A 24,409-nucleotide genomic window follows, 5' to 3' on the forward strand; every position below is an offset into this window, starting at 1 on the left:
CCCAGAGAATTCGGGATCCCGTCGAGTGGTACATCAAGTGAGTGGAGACTTGGTGGTGTGAGGCAGCTGACTCACGTTAATATAGATTGAAGTACAAAGGAGCAAGGTAGCAGAGTACCACAGACCAGAAGGTCAGCGAGGTTTAGAGTACCGCAGCCCAGGGGGTTAGCAAAGGTTTACTCATTTAGTTTTTGTCGATACACTCCGGCTGAGGTTTCACAGCCTGAAAAATCGATTCCAGTGGTCGTACGGCGGATAAGTAACAAGTACCTATACACTGTGCGATTGGACCCCGCGTTCATGGGTGCAATATTTAGCCCAACGTGATACCCTTTTTACGAGCTTTGCGTAAAATCGCGGTATCATTAGCGTTAAATATAGCATACGCAAGCGTGATTTGTGTATAATAAAAGTTTAGGGAGTTTTCGCTGGTCTCTCTCAGGAAATCTCCAACAACTTATATTTACTGGAAAGGGTAAGTTATTCCCAGATACTTCCAGTAAATAGAGGTTACATAGGGCCCTAAGTTGGGTACATTGCCTTCGCTATCGACAGTGTATGGTAGTACTGGCCAACGTGGGCGGTGAGCGGGTGAAGAGCGCTCAGAGAACTTTCACCGTTGCCTTATATTGAGTATTTTGGTTATTTTTGTGGGATTAGCTGAAAGGACAATACCTGCAAAATATGGGGGCCAGTTGCTCAAGTAAGGTACGTTCAACCAGGGTTCAGGTTGACATACCGCGACCCAGGGGTTCAGCGAGGTTCATAATGTACGAGAAGTATGGACCACACACAGAAGTTTTGTGCAATGAATGGGAACGTATGACTGCGGAAGATAGGGAACCATTCCCTAAGGTAGGCAGTTTTGAACCAGAGGTATTGCAGAATTTAAGGATTAGGATATGTCTGATAAAATCCCGAAAGCAAAGGGTCAGACACACAAACTGTTTAAATTTATGGCAGCAAGAGGGCGATATGCAAAGAGAATTAGCTCACGCAGCAGGTTCCAAACCTAGCAGGAAAATGATGGCAACCACACCACCACCACGATATATTGTAGGGGAGAAAGTGGCTACAGACAATGGCATATTGGTATCCGATAAGAGTATAGTTGATAAATGCACTAACGCTAAACCTTGCAAGTTGTATCCCATTTTAAACTTTCCTCAGGACTGCGAGCAAGAAGATGAGCCCAGCACGATATCGGCACTCTCTCTAGCAGCCACCATACAGAATACTCAGGTGGGCACGGCCCAACCAGTAAGATCAGTAGTGAGGCCCCCTAGAGGAGGGATAAGTGAGGTCGTGTCCACAGGTAAGTACGGTACCATACATTATGCAGAGACAATAGCACCTCAGATTGTGGAGTCAACTCAGAATTACGTAATTGAATTAAACCCTGTCAGGGTGATCGCAGTCCCCAATGGGAAGACTGACGCTCAGGGAGTCACTCCCATCAGAAACAATGCTATGCATTGTCCCTGGTCCCGGACAGAATTGAGGACAATTATGTCTGAATTTCCCGATCCCAGAAAGGATCTAGACGCATGCCAGAGGTTCATTAAAGAATTAGGTAACGCCACCGAACCCACAAACAAAGACTGGCGAACAGTGCTACGAGTATGTTTACCTTCCAATATTGACCCCGCAAAATTCATTACTGATTGTAAATTAGACGCAGAAGTACCTCTCACTGATGAGTACACTCAGGAGAATGTACAACAAATCAATCTGCAATTAGGAGTATATTTCCCTACTGTTGTCAAATGGAATAAAATCTTCTCCATAAGACAAAAAGAAGGTGAAACGGCATCTGAATATTTCCACCGAGTACTGCAGGTAATGGCTAGATACACTGGGATCGAGGACATTAAGGAAAATGTACATCACAGGGAGGTAGCTGTGTCAGTATTAATGGACGGTTTAAAAGAGACATTAAGAACAAGGGTACAAACCACTCTACCTAACTGGAGAGGTATCTCGGTGGCTGCATTAAGAGTCCGCTATCGAGCACGATCGGAACGTCATTAAGCACAGGGAGTCACAGGGGGATAAGCCGATGACAGTAAGTATAAATGCTCTTACAACAAAACCGCATCAGCCAAAACCCCAGACCGCTAACGTTTAGTAGTATGCTATAACTGTCAGAAGGAAGGACATTTTGCACGGAATTGTAGGTATACAAACACACATAAGGTATACCGACCCCCTAGACCAGGATATGAACCACACTATAATACACATAATAGGGATCAGGGATCGCATAGGAGAAGTTATGAGCCGCATGTAGGGGAAACAAGGAGGTACCCACCTAGGAGGGACTGGCAGACCTCCGAAAATTCTCAGTTACCCCCCTCACATATTGTAGCTGCCAGTGCGCAGCGGGAGGGTCACAATATACAATAGGGGTTGGGCCACACCTGTAGTCTGCAGCCAGTGAAGTTGATTGCTAGCCTTGGTAATGAACCTGAGGTCACAGTTGATGTAGCTGGTAGATCACTACCTTTTCTTGTAGATACAGGGGCGGCCAGGTCAGTGTTAAATTCGACGGTAGGTATGAAAACCACGGGTAAAACAATTTCGGCAATGGGAGTAACAGGAGTAGTGCAACACTACCCTTTGAGTAGACCTGCGGAGATTACGATAGGGCCTTTGCATACCAAGCATTCCTTTTTGTTAGCTGCATCAGCTCCGACTAATCTACTTGGGAGAGATTTATTGTGTAAAATGTCGTGTGTCATATACTGTACTCCTGAGGGTGTCTTCTTGGATATACCCGAGAATCACGTTCAGGAAGTGCAGGATATGTTAGACACCCCACAAAGGCTAATGTCACACTCTGCTGGTATAGACAGGTGTCCATCCAAGGTAGAGGAAATGATCTCACAAATACCGGGATCCCTCTGGACCAAAGATGGACAAGACACTGGATTGATGGCGAATGTAGCTCCCGTAGTAGTGCAAATAAAAGATGGTAGGATAGCTCCAAAAATACCTCAGTATCCTCTGAAGCCAGAGGTGGAATTAGGAGTGTACCCAGTCATAGAGCGCTTGCTACAACAGGGCATCCTAGTCAGGACGTCCAGCACTGCCAATAGCCCCATCTTCCCTGTGAAAAAGAGTGGGGGGAGGGGTTACAGGCTAGTGCAGGATCTAAGGGGGATAAACAAGATAGTTGAGAGCCAATTCCCAGTAGTGCCAAATCCAGCTGTCATCCTCATGCAAATTCCCCCTACTGCAAAATTTTTCACTGTCATTGACCTCTGTTCTGCTTTCTTTTCTGTCCCTCTGCACCCTGACAGCCAATACCTGTTTGCATTCACATACAGGGGAGTACAGTACACCTGGACTCGCCTACCCCAAGGTTTCATTGACAGCCCAAGTATTTTCTCCCAGGCTTTGCATGACTGTTTACAATCCTTTCAACCTGAGAGCGGACCAATATTAATACAGTATGTAGATGACTTACTGCTGTGTTCTGATTCACTCGAATCGTCCTTGAAAGACACGAAACCGCTTCTGTTTCACCTTTCTAATACGGGACACAAGGTTTCAAAGGATAAGTTGCAGTTGTGCCAGACCAGGGTAAAATATTTGGGACATTGCTTGACGCAAGGACTTAGACACCTCACCGCTGATAGAATACAGGCAATTCGCGACATGACTCTGCCACAAACCCAGCAACAGATCCGCACTTTTCTTGGAATGTGTGGGTACTGCCGAAACTGGATCCCAGGGTTCTCCATACTGGCTTTACCTTTGCAAGAAATGGTCTCTTCAAACAAACCAGATCGAATCTCGCACACAGATGAGTCTGAACTGGCATTTGAGAGACTCAAACAGTGCCTATCACAGGCACCTGCATTAGGCATGCCAGATTATGGGAAACCCTTTGAATTGTACGGTACGGAAAGTGCTGGGTGTGCGGCAGGTGTCCTAACCCAGAGACATGGTGATGCCAGCAGACCGGTAGCTTACTACAGTGCACAGTTGGACACCGTAGCGCGGTCTCTCCCAACATGCTTGCGAAGTGTTGCAGCGATAGCCTTGCTAGTAAGTAAAAGCGAAGACATAGTGTTGGGACACAACCTGACAGTCCATACACCTCATGCAGTGTCAGCCTTAATGAACTCCGCCCAAACCAGACATGTCTCATCGGCACGGTTTACAAGGTGGGAATTAGCACTAATGGCCCCTGTAAACATCACCATAAAGAGATGCAGCGCACTAAATCCTGCAACTTATCTGCCGGGTGTGCCTGGACAGGCACAAAGGGTGGAGGATGAGAATGATGGTGAAGGAGGATTTAGTGCAGACACTGACACGCATGATTGTATGGAATACCTGAACCAGACTTTCACTGCAAGACCCGACATTAGTGACAACCCACTGGAAGGCGTAGATTTTACCTTTTACACTGACAGTAGTTGCCACAGACAGACGGACTCGGGAGACCTGTGTACTGGATACGCAGTCGTAGATGACAGAGGTATCATAAAAGCTGAACCCCTGGGCCCACCGCACTCAGCACAAGTTGCTGAGCTGGTTGCCCTAAGCAGGGAGTGTGAATTGGTCAAGGGTAAGTCTGCCAATATATACACAGATTCTAGGTATGCCTTTGGAGTAGTGCATGATTTCGGGGCCCCATGGCGCCTCAGAAATTAAATTTCATGACGGCAGCTGGCACACCTGTAGCACATGCATCCCACATGAAAAGGCTTCTAACAGCGATACAAGAACCAGACAGAGTGGCTGTTATTAAGTGCAAAGCAAACACTTACAACCAAGATCTAAGTCACTTGGTAACAGCCGGGCAGACGAGGCTGCTAAATCAGCAGCCAGCACCCCCATACAAACAGATATCACATAACTGATGACATTCAACACAATCAACACACACAAATTAATTGAAATGCAAAATTTGTGTTGCTCACAGGAAAAGGCGGTCTGGAGGTCAAAGGGGTATGGCCAGGAGTCCTCAGGACTCTGGACAGGTGGACAGGGTAAGCCAGTGGCCCCCAGAGCATATCTTCCAAGCTTAGCTGAGGCGGCACACGGTCTGACTCATCTGGGTAAAGAGGGTATGTGTAAGCTGGTGAGAGCCTACTGGTGTGCGCCAGGATTCTCTTCTCATGCGGGTAAGAGAGCAATGACATGTCTTACTTGCTTGAGGAAGAATATTGGAAAGTCAATACCAACAGAACCATCCCATATCCCGCCGACAGACGGCCCTTTTCAGGTAATACAAATTGACTTCATACAGTTACCACCCTGTAGGAATTTAAAATATGTGTTAGTCTGTATTGATGTGTTTTCCAATTGGGTAGAAGCGTTCCCTGCTGCCACAAATACTGCTACGTTCACTGCAAAGAAAATTGTGCAGGAATTTGTGTGTAGATATGGTATCCCTAGAGTGATTGAAAGTGATAGGGGTACCCACTTTACAGGTGAAGTCTTTCAGGTTATGTGCAAACTGATGGGAATTAATAGCAAGCTGCATACTCCGTACCGCCCACAGGCGAGTGCGAAGGTGGAGAGAGTAAACAGCACTATTAAGAACAAGCTGAGCAAAGTGATGGCTGAAACTGGATTGTTGTGGCCAGAAGCTTTGCCACTAGTATTGTACAGCATCAGAACCACTCCCAGGTCCCCCCTTAACCTATCACCCTTTGAGATTCTTTTTGGCCGACAACCCCATGTAATGATAGACCCCCAGGATGATTTGAAATGCAATAACAAAGTGACTGTGAAATATTTGGTTAGGATGAGCCAGCAGTTGAGAGATCAAAATAGAAATCTAAAGCTGGTGATTCCTGACCTGCCGAACAGTAATTGTCATGACATTGAACCTGGGGATTATGTAATGATTAAAAATTTTCTACGCTCAAGTTGCCTCATTGACAGGTGGGAAGGACCGTACCAAGTCTTACTAACCAGCACGACAGCATTAAAGGTTGCCGAAAGAGAGACTTGGGTCCACTCGTCCCACTGTAAGAAGGTCGCTGACCCAGAGAGAACCCGTGACAAAGAGCAGAGTGTAGAGAACATCGTATCACTGGCGTGTCTGTTCCGGGAAGGTTGAGAGGCAGTACTGTTGAGACGGCACCTGAGCGCGGAGAACAACAAGACCAGAGGCGGTTGTCGCACCAGTTTTTCTTTTGTTTTCATTATTATCTCCATCTCCCACTACCCTCCTACTCTCCCTCCGTTCCTCCCCCTTCTTGTTCCCTTTCTCTCCCCTTAACAAGATGGACTTAGCCCAAGAGACTGCGTTTCGGGTTTTCCTGTTAACCCTGTTGTTGACCAGAAGAGTCTGTTTCGGTGAAAGCCCCAGAGAGGTTGAGAAAGGATCTGGAATGGGTTCTGATGGCGAGGATGGATTTGTAGAATTCCAAGAGCAACACATCACTCGAGCAAAGGCGAGTATCAGAAAACGATCTGGTAGTCAGGGAGCTCGGAGGCACTGTGAAGGGTTATTGGCTGAGGAAAATTGCATTTGTAGGAATTGTGAGAACATAGTTGAGGATGGGTGCATCCAGAGATGTCAGTCCAGCCTTAATATCAACATGGACCGTCATCCATTGAGTGATTACCACTCACTAGTGGGTAAGGTCTTAAACCAGACAGAATGCTGGGTGTGCTCACAAGTACCTCAAGGTCAGAGCAAGTCAGGATTAGTACCTTACCCTTTAGCAATAGATGAGGTACTCGAATTACGGGGTGGGAGACCGGTGGACAAGAAATTTAATATTTCTAGGCCCCCTAGTTTGAAGCTCCACCAGTATCATGTAGATAGATCCTTAGTGTGATTCAACATTTCCAATTACCGAAAACCAGGAAATTGGGAGGTGACATGGAATAATCAAACCATGGCCTTTTCGCACAGAGCTGATAGGATACCCATAGACTCTGAACTTATACGCCAAATAGCCAACAGTGGAAGGTATTTTCAGTATAGGAATACTCGAGGAAGCAAGACCATGTGGGTTGGAGAAGTATCACCAGGTTGAGTTGGAGAAGTATCACCAGGTTGAGTATCAGGCTCATATAATCCAGCCTGATACTTGTACTGAGCAGATGGGAGAACTAGGGATTGGGTTTTTCACTTGGAAAGTTTGTAATATGGTAATGTCATATTCTGTCCCATATGTTCTCCCCGATGATGCCTATTTCATATGTGGGAGGAAGGCGTATAAGTGGCTTGCCCCAAACTCTGAGGGATTGTGTTATGTTGGAAGAGTATTGCCAGAGGTCATGACCATAACCCATGATAAGATGAAAGATGTTCACCGCAGTGCTCAGGCTCCTTATACTCATACCCACTACGAACACATCGTCAAGAGACACCTCATAGATAGGACAGAGCACGTAGCCTCTGATTTGATCCACGAATCCACCGGGATTCAATTCCTTCTCGCATTAGACATCACCCGTACTGCCAGAGGAATTATAAATTATAGGTTTATACCATGCGCTAGCGAACTTGATAGATAATATCACTGAGATGTATGACGACACCTTCAGGTATACGGGTAGGGAGTTACAAGCTTACAAGACAGAACTGATCCAGCATAGGATGGTCCTCAATTATATCACAGCCGTGACGGGTGGGTACTGTGTCACTTTGGCAACTCAATATGGTGTGAAGTGCTGCACGTATATTACAAACAGCACTGATGACCCCACAGAGATTATCGATCAAAAGATGGATGATATATTGCAGTTGAAGTGGGAGTTCCGGAGGAGACACAACCTTACCCTGACCGCTGTGAGTAATGAGCTGACCGGCTGGGTCTCATGGTTGAACCCACGAAATTGGTTCTCAGGATTAGGAGAGTGGGCTCAAAATGTTATTATGAGTGTGGGAAAGTTTCTCCTTTGTATCCTGGGAGTCGTCATAATTATTGGCTTGATATTTAGGTGTGTTCGAATTCTAATACGGCGCAAGCATGGCACAAATCTGATGAGTTTAAGGAGCGGGGGCATTGTTACAGCAGCAGATTTAATTTACGACCCATCCATAGAGACAGTGTTATGATAAGGATTGCAAATGAATTCCATGGCCTGTTTCTTTCACCCGTTTTTCCTTTGTCTCCCCCTCTGCCCAGATACACCGATCCGGAAAAGACGTCGACCTTACCCAAGAATGATTATGAAAATGTTATGTGAATGTATTTTAGATATGTGTCTTATTTTCATCTCTACAACCTTCAGTTAATGACACACATAGTCCACAGGTGATATCCACATATACTAGCACTCACATATGTTCCCCCTCCATGCATCATCTACTAAATGTGCACCCCATTTGTTGGAACAAGAAGCTGAAAAGAGCTGGGTAGTGTTTGTTAGCCCACTTACAGACCCTTAATACGGGATAAGAAGGATTTAATGTATACTTCGCAATACCTCGAAGCTTATCTAGAACATATACGGCACGATGATACATGCCCCTCAGACATGGATTCATGCATACATGCTTTTTACTATCCCACTAGGTCATACATTTCCCGCCTACACCTCTCCTCCTACCATCCAATTGTCTGTAGATATTGTATATTTTTCTGTTTAGTGTTTCGATAGTGGCAGTTATTGTTGACTGCCAAATGGTGGACTGTCAAAGTCGAAAAATATTCCAGAACACACAGCACGTATAAAATACACACACATGCCCACTGCGCGTGCACTTGTTCCGCCGTGCGTGCACATATCCGCAATTTGCGTATGGTCGCTCCCGCGATCCTGCGCGTGGTATGGGCATTTACGGCGGAGTTTGTGAACGCATGGAGGGCTATCAAAACATTACATATTTAATCCAAATAGTGCACATTGTACACATAGCCCCCCTGCACCACATCAGCAAGTATCAACAGTTTAAGTGATTTCAGGACAAAGGGATTCACCTTTGCATGATAGGAGGGGACAGACTAAGGTTATAAGGTGGTGTCTGGTATCCAGCTGTAGGGTATTTTAAGGGTAACATTCCAGTGTTGGTTTGCGGAAGATCGCACGTTCCTGTGGATAGTTATGTGCAGAAGCAAAATATAGATATAAACTGTATTTACTGTATATTATGTATGCGGCGGGAATCCAGAGAAGACCACCCACAAGAACAGTTGAGAAAGACATCGCCCACCTTTTCAAATCAACCTATGACCTCTCCTGTACTGTAAAGATGCATCCCTGTGTCCAATGGACAAAGGGATTACAGTATCCATTGTATTGCTTTTGGAAGTATTGTATAAAAAGCCTGTTGCTGCCTGGCCGGTCAGAAGACTCTTAACGCTATCTACCTGATTAGCGGAGGACTGGACCAGGAAGCGCATGCGAATATTCTCACGTATGTACATTGACTGTAGCCATTTACTCTGTTGTATTGTAGTGTATAAATTGTATTGTTAACCCCCTTTCAGATATATTACTCTGTGGTGTCGGAACCCAGTGATTAACTACAAATCGGTGTTGTGTCCTCTTTTCCCTGCTAGGGTTTAAAGTGTATTACATTGACTAACTGTATAAGGTTTTAACGTGTAACAAATTGAGTGTGTACGCGCTGCGTGTACTTTGTACCGCCAGTGCGGCGTTTGTACGCAGAGTCCGTACAGGGTACGGGACTCATTACGCAAATAGCGTAAAAGGTATATAGAGTGAATATTAAGTTTAGCGGCCGTAGCGGCTTCATGGTAAAAGTGTGTTTAAAGGTATAGCTTTATGGTTTAAGATAATATCTACATTATCACCACTGGCAACCAGCATGGATCCCAGAGCATGAAACCACTGGCAACCAGCATGGATCCCAGAGCATGAAACCCCTGGCAACCAGCATGGATCCCAGAGCATGAAACCCCTGGCAACCAGCATGGATCCCAAAGCATGCAACCCCTGGCAACTAGCATGGATCCCAGAGCATGCAACCCCTGGCAACCAGCATGACACCCAGCACGTGTAACCCTTGGCACCAAGCAGGTAATTTTAAAGTAATTAGAAGCTTTACTGAAGTGCACAATGTATCAAGGGCAGTCCGGTGTGTCGCATAATATGGTGCCCCCTGCATTAATCTGTGGGGCTTAATATGGTGGAATTTTTTTTTCTCCCCCAGTAGTGGCCGTGCAGCGTGCAGGGCCAAAAACTGGGGTGTAAGGTAGTCTTTTCAGGCGAGATCACGCTCATTTTTAACAAGATCACACCCATTTCAGCGCGGCCACGCCCTTGCTCGGTGCACATATTAATTTTTTTTGTATCTACGGGGGGGAGGCATTTTTAAAATGTCAATGGGGGTGCATTTTTAAATCTCACACTGGGAGCCAAATTGCCTAGAAACAGCCCTGCAGCAGGGACATTTCCATAGCACATTAGTGTGCTTTTGTTGGTCACCTGCTGATGTGTTCTTGCGATGTGCTTTTTTTTTTTTCCCCCTAGCAGCGTGCTTTCACTTTACTGAGCACTATTGCTGTAATGTGTACCTCCACTGATTGCACACCCTGCCAGCAGCAAGCTATGTAGTGCACACCAGATGGTTGCCATGGACGGTTGTCTCCGTGGGCCGGGTGTACTTCACATGGATCTTTCCGTACAGGGTATATCATAAGTTACATAGTTGGTGAGGTTGAAAAAAAAAAAGACAAAATGTGCATTGAGTTCAACCTGTATCATAAAATTATATATCATTTAGATGCTGTAACCTTGGATATTTATCATTTAGGAATTTATCTAAACCATTTTTAAACTTATTTAGTGAGTCCACCATTACTACCTCCTCTGGTGGAGAATTCCAAATCCTTACTGCTCTTACTGTGAAGAACCCTTTCCTCCGCTGTGTATGAAATAAAAAATTCTAACCTCAGGGGGTGTCCTCGTGTCTTGTGTAGTGTTTCTTTTGATAAACAGATCGTCTGATAAGTCCTTGTATTGCCCCTTAATGTATTTAGAAATATTAATAATGTCCCCTCTCAGCTACCTCTTTTCCAGTTTAAACATATCTAACCTTGTAAGTCTTTCCTCATAATTCAGTGTCTCTAACCCCTTGACCAGTTTGGTGGCTCGCCTCTGAACCCTTTCTAGTTCCAAGATATCTTTTTTGTAGTGCGGTGCCCAGAACTGTACACAATATTCCAGATGCAGCCGTACCAATGATTTATACAGAGGCAGGATTACACTCACATCCCTTGTCTCCATTCCCCGTTTAATGCATGCTAACACCTTATTTGCTTTTGTTGCTGCATTTTGACATTGTGTACTGCTAAGTAGATTGTTATCAATGAGCACACCCAAATCCTTTTCAACTACCGTTATCCCTACATTTTCCCCATTTAATTTATAGGCTGCCCATTTGTACTTAGTCCCAAAGTGCATAACTTTACATTTTTCTATATTGAAACTCATTATCCATTTGTCTACCCAGACCTCCAGTCTGGATAAATCATTCCGTGAAGACTCAACATCCTTGTCGGAATTAATTACTCAACACAGTTTAGTATCGTCTGCGAAAATTGACACTGTGCTATCTAGGCCCACTCCTAGGTCATTAATAAATATGTTAAACAGCAATAGCCCGAGTACTGCAGTTGACCGCGAGGTTATGTGGGGTCACCCTCGCGGTCAACCGCTGACCGCAAAGTTCCCACCATTGGATATAACGGAGCGCCTATGCGCTACATTGTATCTCCAGTGCGCCGCCTGACAGCTCAGACGCGCACAGCCAATCAGGAGAGTGCCACGACGTGGCGCTCCCGGATTGGCTGAAGGGACCCTCTTTGACAGCAGTCAAGGGGGGTCCCGGCAGTCGGGGAAAGGGGTCCCATGTGTAAACATGGGACCCCTTTCAGTGCGTGGATCGTGTTTGTCGTTTTTTTATTTTGCCAAGTACGTGGATTACAAACAAAGAAGAGGACCGATCTACCCCGGATTGTTGCGAGTATAATTTTATTTACAGGTACCCCGTGGATTCTACGTGGAGAAGGGGACAGACTCTTCGTGTCAACATAGGTAGGTAAGTATGTGTGTATGTTGGTGTGCATGTATGTAATAAAGTTATACTGTCACGGTGTGTGTGTACTGTTTTTATTTGGGTATTTTTTTTGTAGTAGAACTACAGGTACCAGCGGGCCCGTTTTCCCCCTGCATGCTGGTACTTGTGGTTCTCCAAAAACCAGCTTGCGGGGGAGGCATGCTGGGACTTGTAGTTCTGCTACAAAAAACAATATATTTTTTTTGGACACCAGGCTATCAGCCCCCCATCCGCCGCCCTTGGATGGGGGGAAATAGCCTCCGGCTACACCCCAGGCCCTTGGGTGGCTGGAGGAGGGGGGGGGGACCCCTTGATTTAAGGGGTTCCCACTCCTCCAGGGTACCCTGGCCAGGGGTGACTAGTTAGTGATTTAATGCCAGAGCCGCAGGGACCTATATAAAAGTGTCCCCCGGCTGTGGCATTATCTCTCTGACTAGTGGAGCCCGGTGCTGGTGTGAAAAATACGGGGGACCCCTACGTGTTTTGTCCCCCGTATTTTTGGCACCAGGACCAGGCGCAGAGCCCGGTGCTGGTAGTTAAAATACGGGGGATCCCCTGTATTTTTACAACCAGGACCAGCTCAAAAAGCCCGAGGCTGGTTATGCTTAGGAGGGGGGACCCCACGCATTTTTTTTCAAGATTATTGAACACTTTTGTGCCATCCATGAAGTCGAATCCAGGACGCACACTATTCGTCAATTGGTCCGTTTTTCGACAGCGGGACTGTCGAATCCGTTTTTTATTGAATATGTCGAATTCGGGTCCCGGCGGTCGGGATTCGACTGTCGAATTGTGTCTAATCCAAAAACGGTCGCATTCCAGCCGGAATTCAACCGCAATTGCATATACCCCTTAGTCTCTTATCTGGAACTTTGTCAAAGGCCTTAGCAAAGTCCAGAAAGATCACATCCACTGCATGACCCTGATCAATATTGTCGCGCACTTTCTCGTAGAAGCTTATTAAGTTAGTTTGACAGGATCTGTTCTTCACAAAACCATGTTGGTTCTTATTAATAACCTTGGAGGTATCTAAGTACTCTAGTACACTATCCCTTAATATACCTTCCAGTATTTTTCCCACTATGTCAAACTTACCGGTCTATAGTTCCCTTTTTAAATATTGGGACTACCTCTGATGTATACCAGTCCCTCGGTATCATTCCTGATGTAATTGACTCACTGAAAATCAAATATAGGGGTCTCGATAGCTCTGAGTTAAGTTCCATAATAACCCTGGGGTGAAGTCCATCCGGCCCAGAAGATTTATTTAGCTTAATTTTACTTCTCCCGGACTACTTCCTCACTTAACCAAGTACATAGCAACGGGTCGTTTTTATCGCTGATGTTGTGCACTGGTCAACTGGTCCGCTCATGTGAATACTGATGAAAAGAATTGATTCAATAAATCTGCTTTTTCCCCCATCATCATTAACCAAGACATCCAACTCGCCCTTTAGTGGTCCAATATTTTCCTTTTTTTAACCTTTTACCGTTTATATACTTAAAGAACTTTTTGGGGTTTGTTTTACTCTCCTTTGCGATTTGTTTTTTGTTTTCTATTTTAGCTGCTCTGATATCTTTTTTTGCATATTTTGTTACATTCCCTGTAGAACTGGAATGATTCCAGTCATACTTAAATGCTTTGAAAGCTTGCATCTTTTTATCCATTTGTTTCTTGACCTTATTAAGCCACATTGGTTTGAATTTACTACTCCTGTTTTTGTTAACCTTGGGAATGAACAAATGAGTGTACTTATTGAGCTCAGTTGTAAAAACATCCCACATTTCAGCCGTATTCTTACCATGAAACAATTTCTCAATTGATGTCCTTCGTTGCTTGTTTCAGCAAGTTGAAATTAGCTTTTCTAAAGTTAAAAGTCTTAGTTTATTTATTATTTATTAACAGTTTCTAATATAGCGCAGCAAATTCCGTTGCGCCTTACAAAATAGACCCTTAGTGTTGTTTTTGGAAGCTGAACGAAAATGTGATATTATCCTATTTCCCAAGGTCTCTCCTACTTTAGCATTCAATATTATCTCCGTATTATTAGTTAGTACTAGGTCCAGTATTGTCCTTTGTCTAGTTGGTTCCTCGATTACCTGGGACAAGTAATGATCTTTTAGCATGTTTAAGAACCTGTTTCCCCTAGCTGTATTTACTGTTTCGGTGTTCCAATTTATGTCTGGGTAATTAAAGTCCCCTATGATAATGACATCCCCCATTCCTGCAGCTTTTTCGATTTGCTGCAAAAGATGTAATTCCTCAGACACACTAATATCTAGCGGTTTGTATCATGTTCCTATTAAAAGCTTTATTGTATCTTTACCCCCACTCGAAATCTCAACCAATAATGACTCCATGTTATCTCCAGTCCCCTCATAAATGACCTCCTTTACATAAAGACAAACACTTCCTCCTTTTTTATTAGTCCCATCTCTCCTGAAGAGGGTGTACCCCTCCATGTTTGCTGCCCAGTCGTGAGAATCGTCCCACCATGTCTCTGTAATGCCTATGATATATTGGTCATTAAGTGCAATCGTTTCTAATGCTCCCATTTTACTTGTTAGGCTTCTAGCATTTGCAAGCATACACTTAAGTTTAGTACTTCCCTGAACTGCAAGTTTAGTTGTAGACGTCTCCTTAGGTAGTTGAGTTTTCCTTAATTTACCATCGCTGACTATTTTTCTCCCCCCCCCCCCCCCCCACTCTCCACCCCCATTATAAATCCCTTTTTTCTACTCTCTCTAGTTGTCCCACTAATTCTTTCTTGTCCCTCCCCCCAGGCACCTAGTTTAAAATCTCCTCCAACCTTCCAACCATCCCCCACCCCACCCCCAGCACTGCTGCCCCCTCCTCATTAAGGTGCAATCCATCGCGACAAAAAGGATGGAGCCTACTTATAGACAAGTGTCAGTTTTCCCCTATATAAACATTGGGCCCTTGTATGGCTCAACTCCTACAGTGTAATCATCGTAGTAAGCCCAACATCATGGCAGTCTCATCTTGTATTCTCGTGGATAGGATGAAACATACATGGACCCGTCAGTTTTGTTGGGACCCTACTCTGAGCGTTAGGATGCTACAATCAACACATTTTGTGTAATCTCTTCTAGTGGTAGACTATTCAACCCAGGGTAATCTTCTGCAGTGCGCCCAAGATGGCTGCCTCACCTGGTATCTGTGAGGGTGGAATACACAATCCGTGGAAGTTATTACCCAGAATGCCAACACCAAAACTGCATTATGCTTACTGTGTGCTCTAGGTTTTCTTTTTAGGTCTGTGTGGCTTGTCTACTGCTGTATTACTTAAATCTTCTGCATTATGTGCATTTTTTTGGATGTCTGTAAAGCGCCTTGAGTCCTGTCGTTTTAAGAGCATTATATAAATAAAATTATTATTATATTAGCTATACTTGCAGCTGGCACCAGAGAGTTAAAGAGCGCATTATTTAAACTTAATTTACAATAAGTACCTGAACCTAGCAACAAACCCATCCGCTGAAATTAGTAGCATATACTGCACGTGTGTAGCTGTCTTTCTACCAGCAAATAAGCTCAGTATTCAAAACCATACATCCACATATGGTAAGCCTAATGATCTTGTGGAGTCGTGCGTTGTCTAGCAAACTTGGGGGGTAATTCACAGTTGATCGCAGCAGCAAATTTGTTAGCAGTTGGGCAAAACCATGTGCACTGCAGGTGGGGCAGATATAACATTTGCAAAGAGAGTTAGATTTGGGTGTGTTATTTTGTTTCTGTGCAGAGTAAATACTGGCTGCTTTATTTTTACACTGCAATTTAGATTTCAGATTTAACACACCCACCCAAATCTAACTCTCTGTACATGTTATATATGACCCTCATGCAGTGCACATGGTTTTGCCCAACTGCTAACAAATTTGCTGCTGCGATCAACTCTGAATTAGGCCCTTGGCCAACATATATTGGTATCTTCAGTCTCAACTTGTAGTAAAGGATCTAAAAACAGTACGGGATGCAGCTGCATCGTTTTCCAAAAAATCTTTCAACCATACATCCAAAGCAATTTAAACCTTACCGATACATTTGTAAAAAAAATAAGATTTTACTTACCGGTAAATCTATTTCTCGTAGTCCGTAGAGGATGCTGGGACTCCATAAGGACCATGGGGAATAGACGGGCTCCGCAGGAGATAGGGCACTTTAAGAAAGCTTTGGATTCTGGGTGTGCACTGGGTCCTCCCTCTATGCCCCTCCTCCAGACCTCAGTTAGGGAAACTGTGCCCAGAGGAGATGGACAGTACGAGGAAGGATTTTTGTAAACCTAAGGGCGAGATCCATACCAGCCACACCAATCACACCGTATAACTTGTGATAAACTACCCAGTTAACAGTATGAACAACAACATAGCCTCGGGTCAACCGATAAACTATAACATAACCCTTATGTAAGCAATAACGATAAACAAGTCTTGCAGAAGAAGGCCGCACATGGGACGGGCGCCCAGCATCCTCTACGGACTACGAGAAATAGATTTACCGGTAAGTAAAATCTTATTTTCTCTAACGTCCTTGAGGATGCTGGGACTCCGTAAGGACCATGGGGATTATACCAAAGCTCCCAAACGGGTGGGAGAGTGCGGATGACTCTGCAGCACCGATTGAAGCAAACAGGAGGTCCTCCTCAGCCAGGGTATCAAACTTATAGAACTTTGCAAAGGTGTTTGACCCCGACCAAGTAGCTGCTCGGCACAACTGTAATGCCGAGACCCCTCGGGCAGCCGCCCAAGAAGAGCCCACCTTCCTAGTGGAATGGGCCTTAACCGATTAAGGCAATGGTAATCCTGCCGTAGAATGCGCCTGCTGAATCGTGTTACAGATCCAGCGAGCAATAGTCTGCTTTGAAGCAGGATCGCCAACCTTGTTGGCCGCATACAGAACAAACAGAGCTTCAGTCTTCCTGATCCTAGCGGTCCTGGTCACATAAATATTCAAAGCCCTGACCACATCCAGGGACTCGGAATCCTCCAAGTCCCGTGTAGCCACAGGCACGACAATAGGTTGGTTCACATGAAAAGATGAGACCACTTTTGGCAGAAATTGAGGACGAGTCCTCAACTCTGCCCTATCCACGTGAAAAACCAAGTATGGGCTTTTATGTGATAAAACCGCCAATTCTGAAACACGCCTTGCCGAAGCTAATGCCAACAACATGACCACTTTCCACGTGAGGTATTTCAACTCCACTGTTGTGAGTGGTTCAAACCAAGGTGGTACAAAGGGAGACTGAATATGCAGCACTCCCTTCACAAAAGTCTGTACTTCAGGAAGAGAGGCCAATTCTCTTTGAAAGAAAATGGATAAGGCCGAAATTTGGACCTTTATGGACCCTAATTTTAGGCCCAAATTCACTCCTGTTTGAAGGAAGTGAAGTAGACGGCCCAACTGGAACTCCTTCGTAGGAGCAGCTCTGGCCTCACACCAAGAAACATATTTCCGCCATATACGGTGATAATGTTTCAACGTCACGTCGTTCCTAGCCTTGATCAGGGTAGGAATGACCTCCTCCGGAATCCCTTTTTCCGCTAGGATCCGGCGTTCAACCGCCATGCCGTCAAACGCAGCCGCGGTAAGTCTTGGAACAGACAGGGCCCCTGCTGCAGCAGGTCCTGCCTTAGAGGAAGAGGCCACGGATCTTCTGTGAGCAACTCTTGCAGCTCCGGATACCAAGTCCTCCGTGGCCAATCTGGAACAATGAGGATTGTTCTGACCCTGCTTATTCTTATTATTCTCAACACCTTGGGTATGAGAGGAAGAGGAGGAAACACATAGACCGATCTGAACACCCAAGGTGTCACCAGAGCGTCTACCGCTACCGCCTGAGGGTCCCTTGACCTGGCGCAATACCGCTTTAGCTTTTTGTTGAGACGGGATGCCATCATGTCTATTTGAGGCAGTCCCCACCGACCCGTGATCTGTGCGAAGACTTCTTGATGAAGTCCCCACTCTCCCGGATGCAGGTCGTGTCTGCTGAGGAAGTCCGCCTCCCAGTTGTCCACCCCCGGGATGAACACTGCTGATAGTGCGCTTACATGGCCTTCCGCCCAGCGTAGAATCCTGGTCGCTTCTGCCATGGCCACTCTGCTCCTTGTTCCGCCTTGGCGGTTTATATGAGCCACTGCCGTGACATTGTCTGACTGAATCAGAACCGGTTTTCCCCGAAGCAATTCCTCCGCTTGACGCAGGGCGTTGTATATGGCCCTCAACTCCAAGACGTTGATGTGGAGACAAGTCTCTAGATTTGACCAGAGACCTTGGAAATTTCTTCCCAGTGTGACTGCTCCCCAGCCTCGGAGGCTTGCGTCCGTGGTCACCAGGACCCAGTCCTGAATGCCGAACCTGCGACCCTCTAGTAGGTGAGCACTGTGCAGCCACCACAGGAGAGATACCTTGGTCCTGGGAGACAGGGTGATCCTTTGATGCATTTGTAAATGGGACCCGGACCACTTGTCCAAGAGGTCCCATTGAAAAGTCCTTGCATGGAACCTGCCGAAGGGGATGGCCTCGTATGAAGCCACCATCTTCCCCAGAACCCGTGTGCAATGATGCACTGAAACCTTTTTTGGCTTTAATAGGTTCCTGACCAGGGCTATGAGCTCCTGAACCTTTTCGATCGGAAGAAAACCCTTTTTCTGGTCTGTGTCTAGAATCGGGCCCAAAAAGGTCAGACGCGTTGTAGGGACTAGCTGGGACTTCGGTATATTGAGAATCCAGCCGTGTAACTGCAACGTCTTCATGGACAGAGACACGCTGTCCAGCAACTTCTCCCGAGATCTCGCCTTTATGAGGAGATCGTCCAAGTATGGGATAATTGTGACACCCTGCCTGCGCAGGAGCACCATCATTTCCGCCATTACCTTGGTGAAAATTCTCGGGGCCGTGGAAAGCCCAAACGGCAACGTCTGAAATTGGTAGTGACAGTCCTGCACTGCAAATCTCAGGAACGCCTGGTGAGGGGGGAATATCGGAACATGAAGGTAAGCATCCTTTATGTCCAGGGACACCATCCAATCCCCCCCCTCCAGGCTGGCGATGACCGCCCTAAGTGATTCCATTTTGAACTTGAACCTCTTCAAGTACAGGTTCAGGGATTTTAGGTTTAAAATGGGTCTGACCGAATAGTCTGGTTTCGGGACCACAAACAGGGTTGAGTAATATCCCTCTCCTTGCTGGAGATGAGGAACTGTGACAATCACCTGTTGAATATACAATTTTTGGATTGCTGCCAACACTAGCTCCCTCTCTGACGGGGAAGCCGGCAGAGCCGATTTGAAAAACCGGCGAGGAGGCAAGTCTTCGAATTCCAGCCTGTATCCCTGAGAAACAATCTCTAATGCCCAGGGATCCACCTGCGAGTGAACCCAGACGTGGCTGAAAAACCGAAGACGAGCCCCCACTAGATCTGCCTCCCCCCGGGAAGCTCCAGCGTCATGCGGTGGACTTTGCAGATGCAGGGGAGGACTTCTGCTCCTGGGAACTAGCTGTGTGCAGCTTTTTTCCCTTGCCTTTTCCTCTGGCAACAAAGGACGATCCCCGTACCTTCTTGCTCTTATTGGAACGAAAGGACTGCATTTGATAATGAGGTGCCTTTTTTGTATGCTGCGGGGGGACATAAGGTAAGAAATTCGACTTACCAGCCGTAGCAGTAGAGACAAGGTCCGAGAGGCCGTCTCCAAACAACTCCTCCCCTTTGTAAGGCAAGGACTCCATATGCCGCTTTGAATCGGCGTCTCCCGTCCACTGTCGGGTCCACAAGAGCCGCCTAGCAGAAATAGACATAGCGTTTATTCTGGAGCTTAATAAACAAATGTCTCTTTGAGCATCTCTCATATACAAGGCAGCATCTCTGATATGCTCTATGGTCATTAAAATGGCATCCCTATCTAAGGTGTCAATCTCCGTAGATAAGGAATCTGCCCATGCCACAACAGCACTACAAACCCAGGCCGACGCCATAGCCGGTCTAACAATAGTACCTGAATGAGTGTAAATGTGCTTCATGGTAATTTCCTGCCTGCAATCAGCAGGATCCTTGAGGGAAGCCGTATCCTGAGAAGGCAGAGCCACCTTTTTGGATAAGCGTGTCAGCGCCTTGACTACTTTAGGTGAAGATTCCCATAGTATCCTATCCGTTTGTGGAAAAGGATACGCCATAAGAATCCTTTTGGGCACTTGTGGTCTCCTATCTGGAGATTCCCAAGCCTTTTCGCACAATTCGCTCAGCTCAAATGAGGACGGAAAAGTGATCTCAGGCTTTTTCCCTTTATACATGTGTACCCTCGTGTCAGGGACAGGGGGTTCCTCAGTAATATGCAAAACCTCTTTAATGGCAATAATCATGTACCGAATACCTTATGCCACCCTCAGCTGTAATTTTGCATCTTCATAGTCGACACTAGAGTCAGTATCTGTGTCATCGATTTGGGATATGCTGCGCTTCTGAGACCCCGAAGGTCCTTGTGCCACAGGGACAGGCATGGTCTGGCTACCTGACTGATCCCTAGCTTCAGCCTTGTCTAACCTTTTATGCAATAGATTGACATTTGTGACATTCAGCATATCCACCCATTCCGGTGTCGGCGTTGCCGACGGCGACAAGCACTCCCCATTAAGCGAGCCTTCCTCGTCAAACATGTCGACACATGCGTACCGACACACTTCACACACACAGGGAAACTCTTTTCTGAAGACAGTAACCCTTTAAGGCCCTTTGGAGAGACAGAGAGAGAGTATGCCAGCACACACCCCAGCGCTATACCCCTGGAAAAAAAACACAGAATGCCCTTTTCCAGAAGCGCTGAGTAGTAATAAAACGCCAATTATATGCCCCCCCCCTTCAAACCCCCTTTCACCGTGTGTAAAGCAGGGGAGAGTCCGGGGAGCTTCCTCTCAGCGGTGCTGTGGAGAGAAAATGGCGCTGGTGAGTGCTGAGGGAGAAGCCCCGCCCCCTCGGCGGCGGGCTTCTATCCCACTCAAAGTTATTAAAAAATGGCGGGGGCTCTTTTATATACATGTACAGTGCCCACCTGTACATGTATATTGTCTTTTGCCATAAGAGAGGTGTTATATTGCTGCCCAGGGCGCCCCCCCCTGCGCCCTGCACCCTTACAGTGACCGGAGTGTGTGAGGTGTATGGGAGCAATGACGCACAGCTGCAGTGCGTTACCTCAGTGAAGCTCTGAAGGCTTCTGCCGCCTGAGACGTCTTCTGACTTCGTTTCTTCTGGCTCTGTGAGGAGAATGGCGGCGCGGCTCTGGGAGTGAACGCCCAGGACGAACCTGTGTTCACTCCCTCTGGAGCTAATGGTGTCCAGTAGCCGAGGAAGCAGAGCCTATCATTTAAGAAGGTCTGCCCCTCTCTCCTCAGTCCCTCGATGCAGGGTGCCTGTTGCCAGCAGTGCTCCCTGTAAAAATATAGAAAAAATCCAAACAAAAATGCTTTCTAGGCAGAGAACTCAGGGGAGCTCCCTGCAGTGCACCCATTTCCTCTGGGCACAGTGTAAAAACTGAGGTCTGGAGGAGGGGCATAGAGGGAGGAGACAGTGCACACCCAGAATCCAAAGCTTTCTTAAAGTGCCTATCTCCTGCGGAGCCCGTCTATTCCCCATGGTCCTTACGGAGTCCCAGCATCCTCAAGGACGTTAGAGAAATTGTATTAAACATTGTGCAACTTTCCATTAAGTGTCTGCTGTCAGCATTAAAGCCATATTACAGTTCCCCTCTCCAGACAGCTCTATTTCTACAATATAGAACCAGAAAGCTATTACACATTTAAGATTGGGACACAATTTAAAATAAATACAGAGTGTAGGGCAGGGTGATCAAGTGGGAGTATGCAGCATTAGTTTTCAGCTGGGGCTAGGAGACAAATTCTAGGGACCCAAAGAAAAACATCTACACTGAGAAACCGAGGACTCTTGTGGGGAACTAAATATTTGTCAGTACAATCTGTTAAGATCATTGATGCATTAAGCTTTGGAATGTCTTACATGATACATGGAGGACATGTAAAGGCAAATCGTGGACAACAACAGCTAAAAGCATTTCTAAACTGCAGATTACTGTATAGGTCTCTTTCTAGTCTAGTTTTCTGCTGGTTTTCTAACATACCAATAAGACACCTCACATCTTACCTGTACTTGTTAGGGGTGTTTGAAGAATTTGCAGTAGGAAAAACACTATGGTCACAAGCAGGTGAGTGACTGATCTCCATAGATTCCGATTCCAATTCCACCACTGGTGGCCCTTCTGGTGTTACGTCCATGGACAACTCTTGGCCTTGGCTATACTCCTGCTTCAGTTTGCTGAAAGGACAAAAAAACAAACCTGTATCCTTGTTAATAGCATTTTCTTCCTTCTTTAACTTAATAGTGGAATTCTTGTTTATTTAGTTCCATTTTAAGATGTTTTTCAGAACAATTTATGCACCAACTTCATTGGTTTTTAACAAACTGGTAATTTAACAAATATATTATTATACATGCTGTCACTGCAACCTTGGGCTTCTATTATGGCAAACATGTTGCAAAGTGAGGGTAGAATGATGGCGGGGGGGTGAGGTAAGTAATTTGAAATATGCCGACAGACAGTTGTTGGTGGTGGTGGTGGTGGGTTGTAGCTCAATGTATATATTACAAGGGTGGAATAGCGCTATTCAATATTATTCAAGTGCAAAAAAGAAAAGGAACTGTATTTGCACTCCTTGTATCTCAACATGGATTAGTCAGGTACACCATTTGGATCATTTAGTTGGATTTGCTCCTAAATTTTGGTTCATAGTTAGTAGTTGAGCAGTTCAGCTTTCTTAACAGAGACAAAGCACACTAACCTTTTGTTTTTCTTGGGCTTGTCAAAGCGGAAGTCAGGAGGATACAGATGAGCCTCGATTAAATGGTGCTTCCTTTCCCCACTTGTTTTGAATTTTTCCATACATCCCTCAACCAAACACTGGAACTAGATTAAACCATAAAACACAATCATTTATTTTCCCCACAGTGCATTTAATAATCTGGCTTCAGAAAACACCAGTCCAAATGTTCAATGTTTTGTAAAATACTTTTTTCATAGGGTGCTCTCTCTACTACGACGTACACCATGGTAAAAGGCTGGTGGGTGTGGGAGCTACTCACAAGTATCAGGAGGGAGCAGTTTCTGATTTTATTTCTGAATCAAGGTGTCTATTAGTAGAGAGGAAAACACTGACTATTGGGTTACTGTTGGATTGGAGGAAGTAGCCTAGGTACTGCAGAGTACCACCTACTGGCTCTTTAGACCAACACTCATGTGTGGAATGACGGCGATACCTCCCTTATTTAAACCAGAGAACAGTTTCATTGGACTTCTCTGCAAACCAGAGAGTGTCCATAATGAACACAAGTTTGATCATATGTATACTTCGTACCAGAGCACTTAAGTGTATTATACAATCTGGCGAAGGCAGATAACAAGAAATCAACTGATGACAAATTTGATTCTGCACATTAGGCAGAGGATTGAGAGATTTGTATAGCCCCATGCCACCTCCTCCCTGCATTTGTGATGCAATCATACATTAAATGAACATCGCGACCATCGGTTCATTTGCAATGGCAGGCTGAGTAAGCTTCAGCTTACTCAGCCTTGTCGTCGCAGTGTGGCTTGCGGGGCAAAGGAAATTGCATTGCGGGCCTTGCCACTCCTAGAAAACGGGGCGACATGCCCCAGTTTTCCCCGAAAGACGGCTGCCCCTCCCCATGAACGCCAATCAGGCAGAGGCGATCATATATGTGCACCGCAGGACCCGTTCTACACATGCGCAGAATGGGTCAGCGCATGTGCAGTTTCCCCACCATCGGGAATCTGCACATAAGACCGCATAAGCGATCGGTAATGAATTAGGCCCAAAGTCAACAGAAAAATGCAATCAGAGTGGCCACAGCAGAGCCTGGTTTGAACAGCGATCTTATTTCTACGACACCCAAAAACAATCCTGTCCACACTTGAAAAAGCCATAAAACCAAAACACAGATCTGAGTTTCTGCAATAACCATTAATATGAAACAACCTGCGTTTAACAGCAGGCACTACCAGAATGTTTTACATATACTGTATATCTACAGGTTTATTCCATCCCAATCATTAGATGAACTTGGATTTTGCAGTAGGGTTTCAGGTTATTTACTACTGCAGTTAGAACAGTAGGAGAGCTAATAGGACACTATAATACCCTCTGATACACATATTACATTCAACATGTAGTATAAAATGCACAGTTAAATTAAGGGGTCTTATGGTGGGTGATATTTCATTGCAATAACCTGGAAACGCCGGTAATGGCCCCTTGTGGACCAATCTCAATGATTTTTGTACGCAGCCCTATGGAAT

At 45.6% G+C, this 24,409-nt stretch overlaps 1 protein-coding gene across 1 annotated transcript in view; it reads right to left on the reverse strand.

Moving 5' to 3' along the window:
* The window catches only part of ZNF511 (zinc finger protein 511), an 89,356-nt gene that overhangs the window by 42,087 nt on the left and 22,860 nt on the right, over positions 1-24,409 (reverse strand). Inside the window, exons 4-5 of the mRNA XM_063958631.1 lie at positions 22,875-22,999; positions 22,180-22,350 (exon numbers count right to left, since the gene is read on the reverse strand). Of these exons, the coding sequence (XP_063814701.1) occupies positions 22,180-22,350; positions 22,875-22,999 (296 nt within the window). The remainder of the gene's footprint in view (positions 1-22,179; positions 22,351-22,874; positions 23,000-24,409) is intronic.

This window comes from Pseudophryne corroboree, chromosome 3 (assembly GCF_028390025.1).
Source record: "Pseudophryne corroboree isolate aPseCor3 chromosome 3, aPseCor3.hap2, whole genome shotgun sequence".
NCBI classification, from domain to species: Eukaryota; Metazoa; Chordata; class Amphibia; order Anura; family Myobatrachidae; genus Pseudophryne; species Pseudophryne corroboree.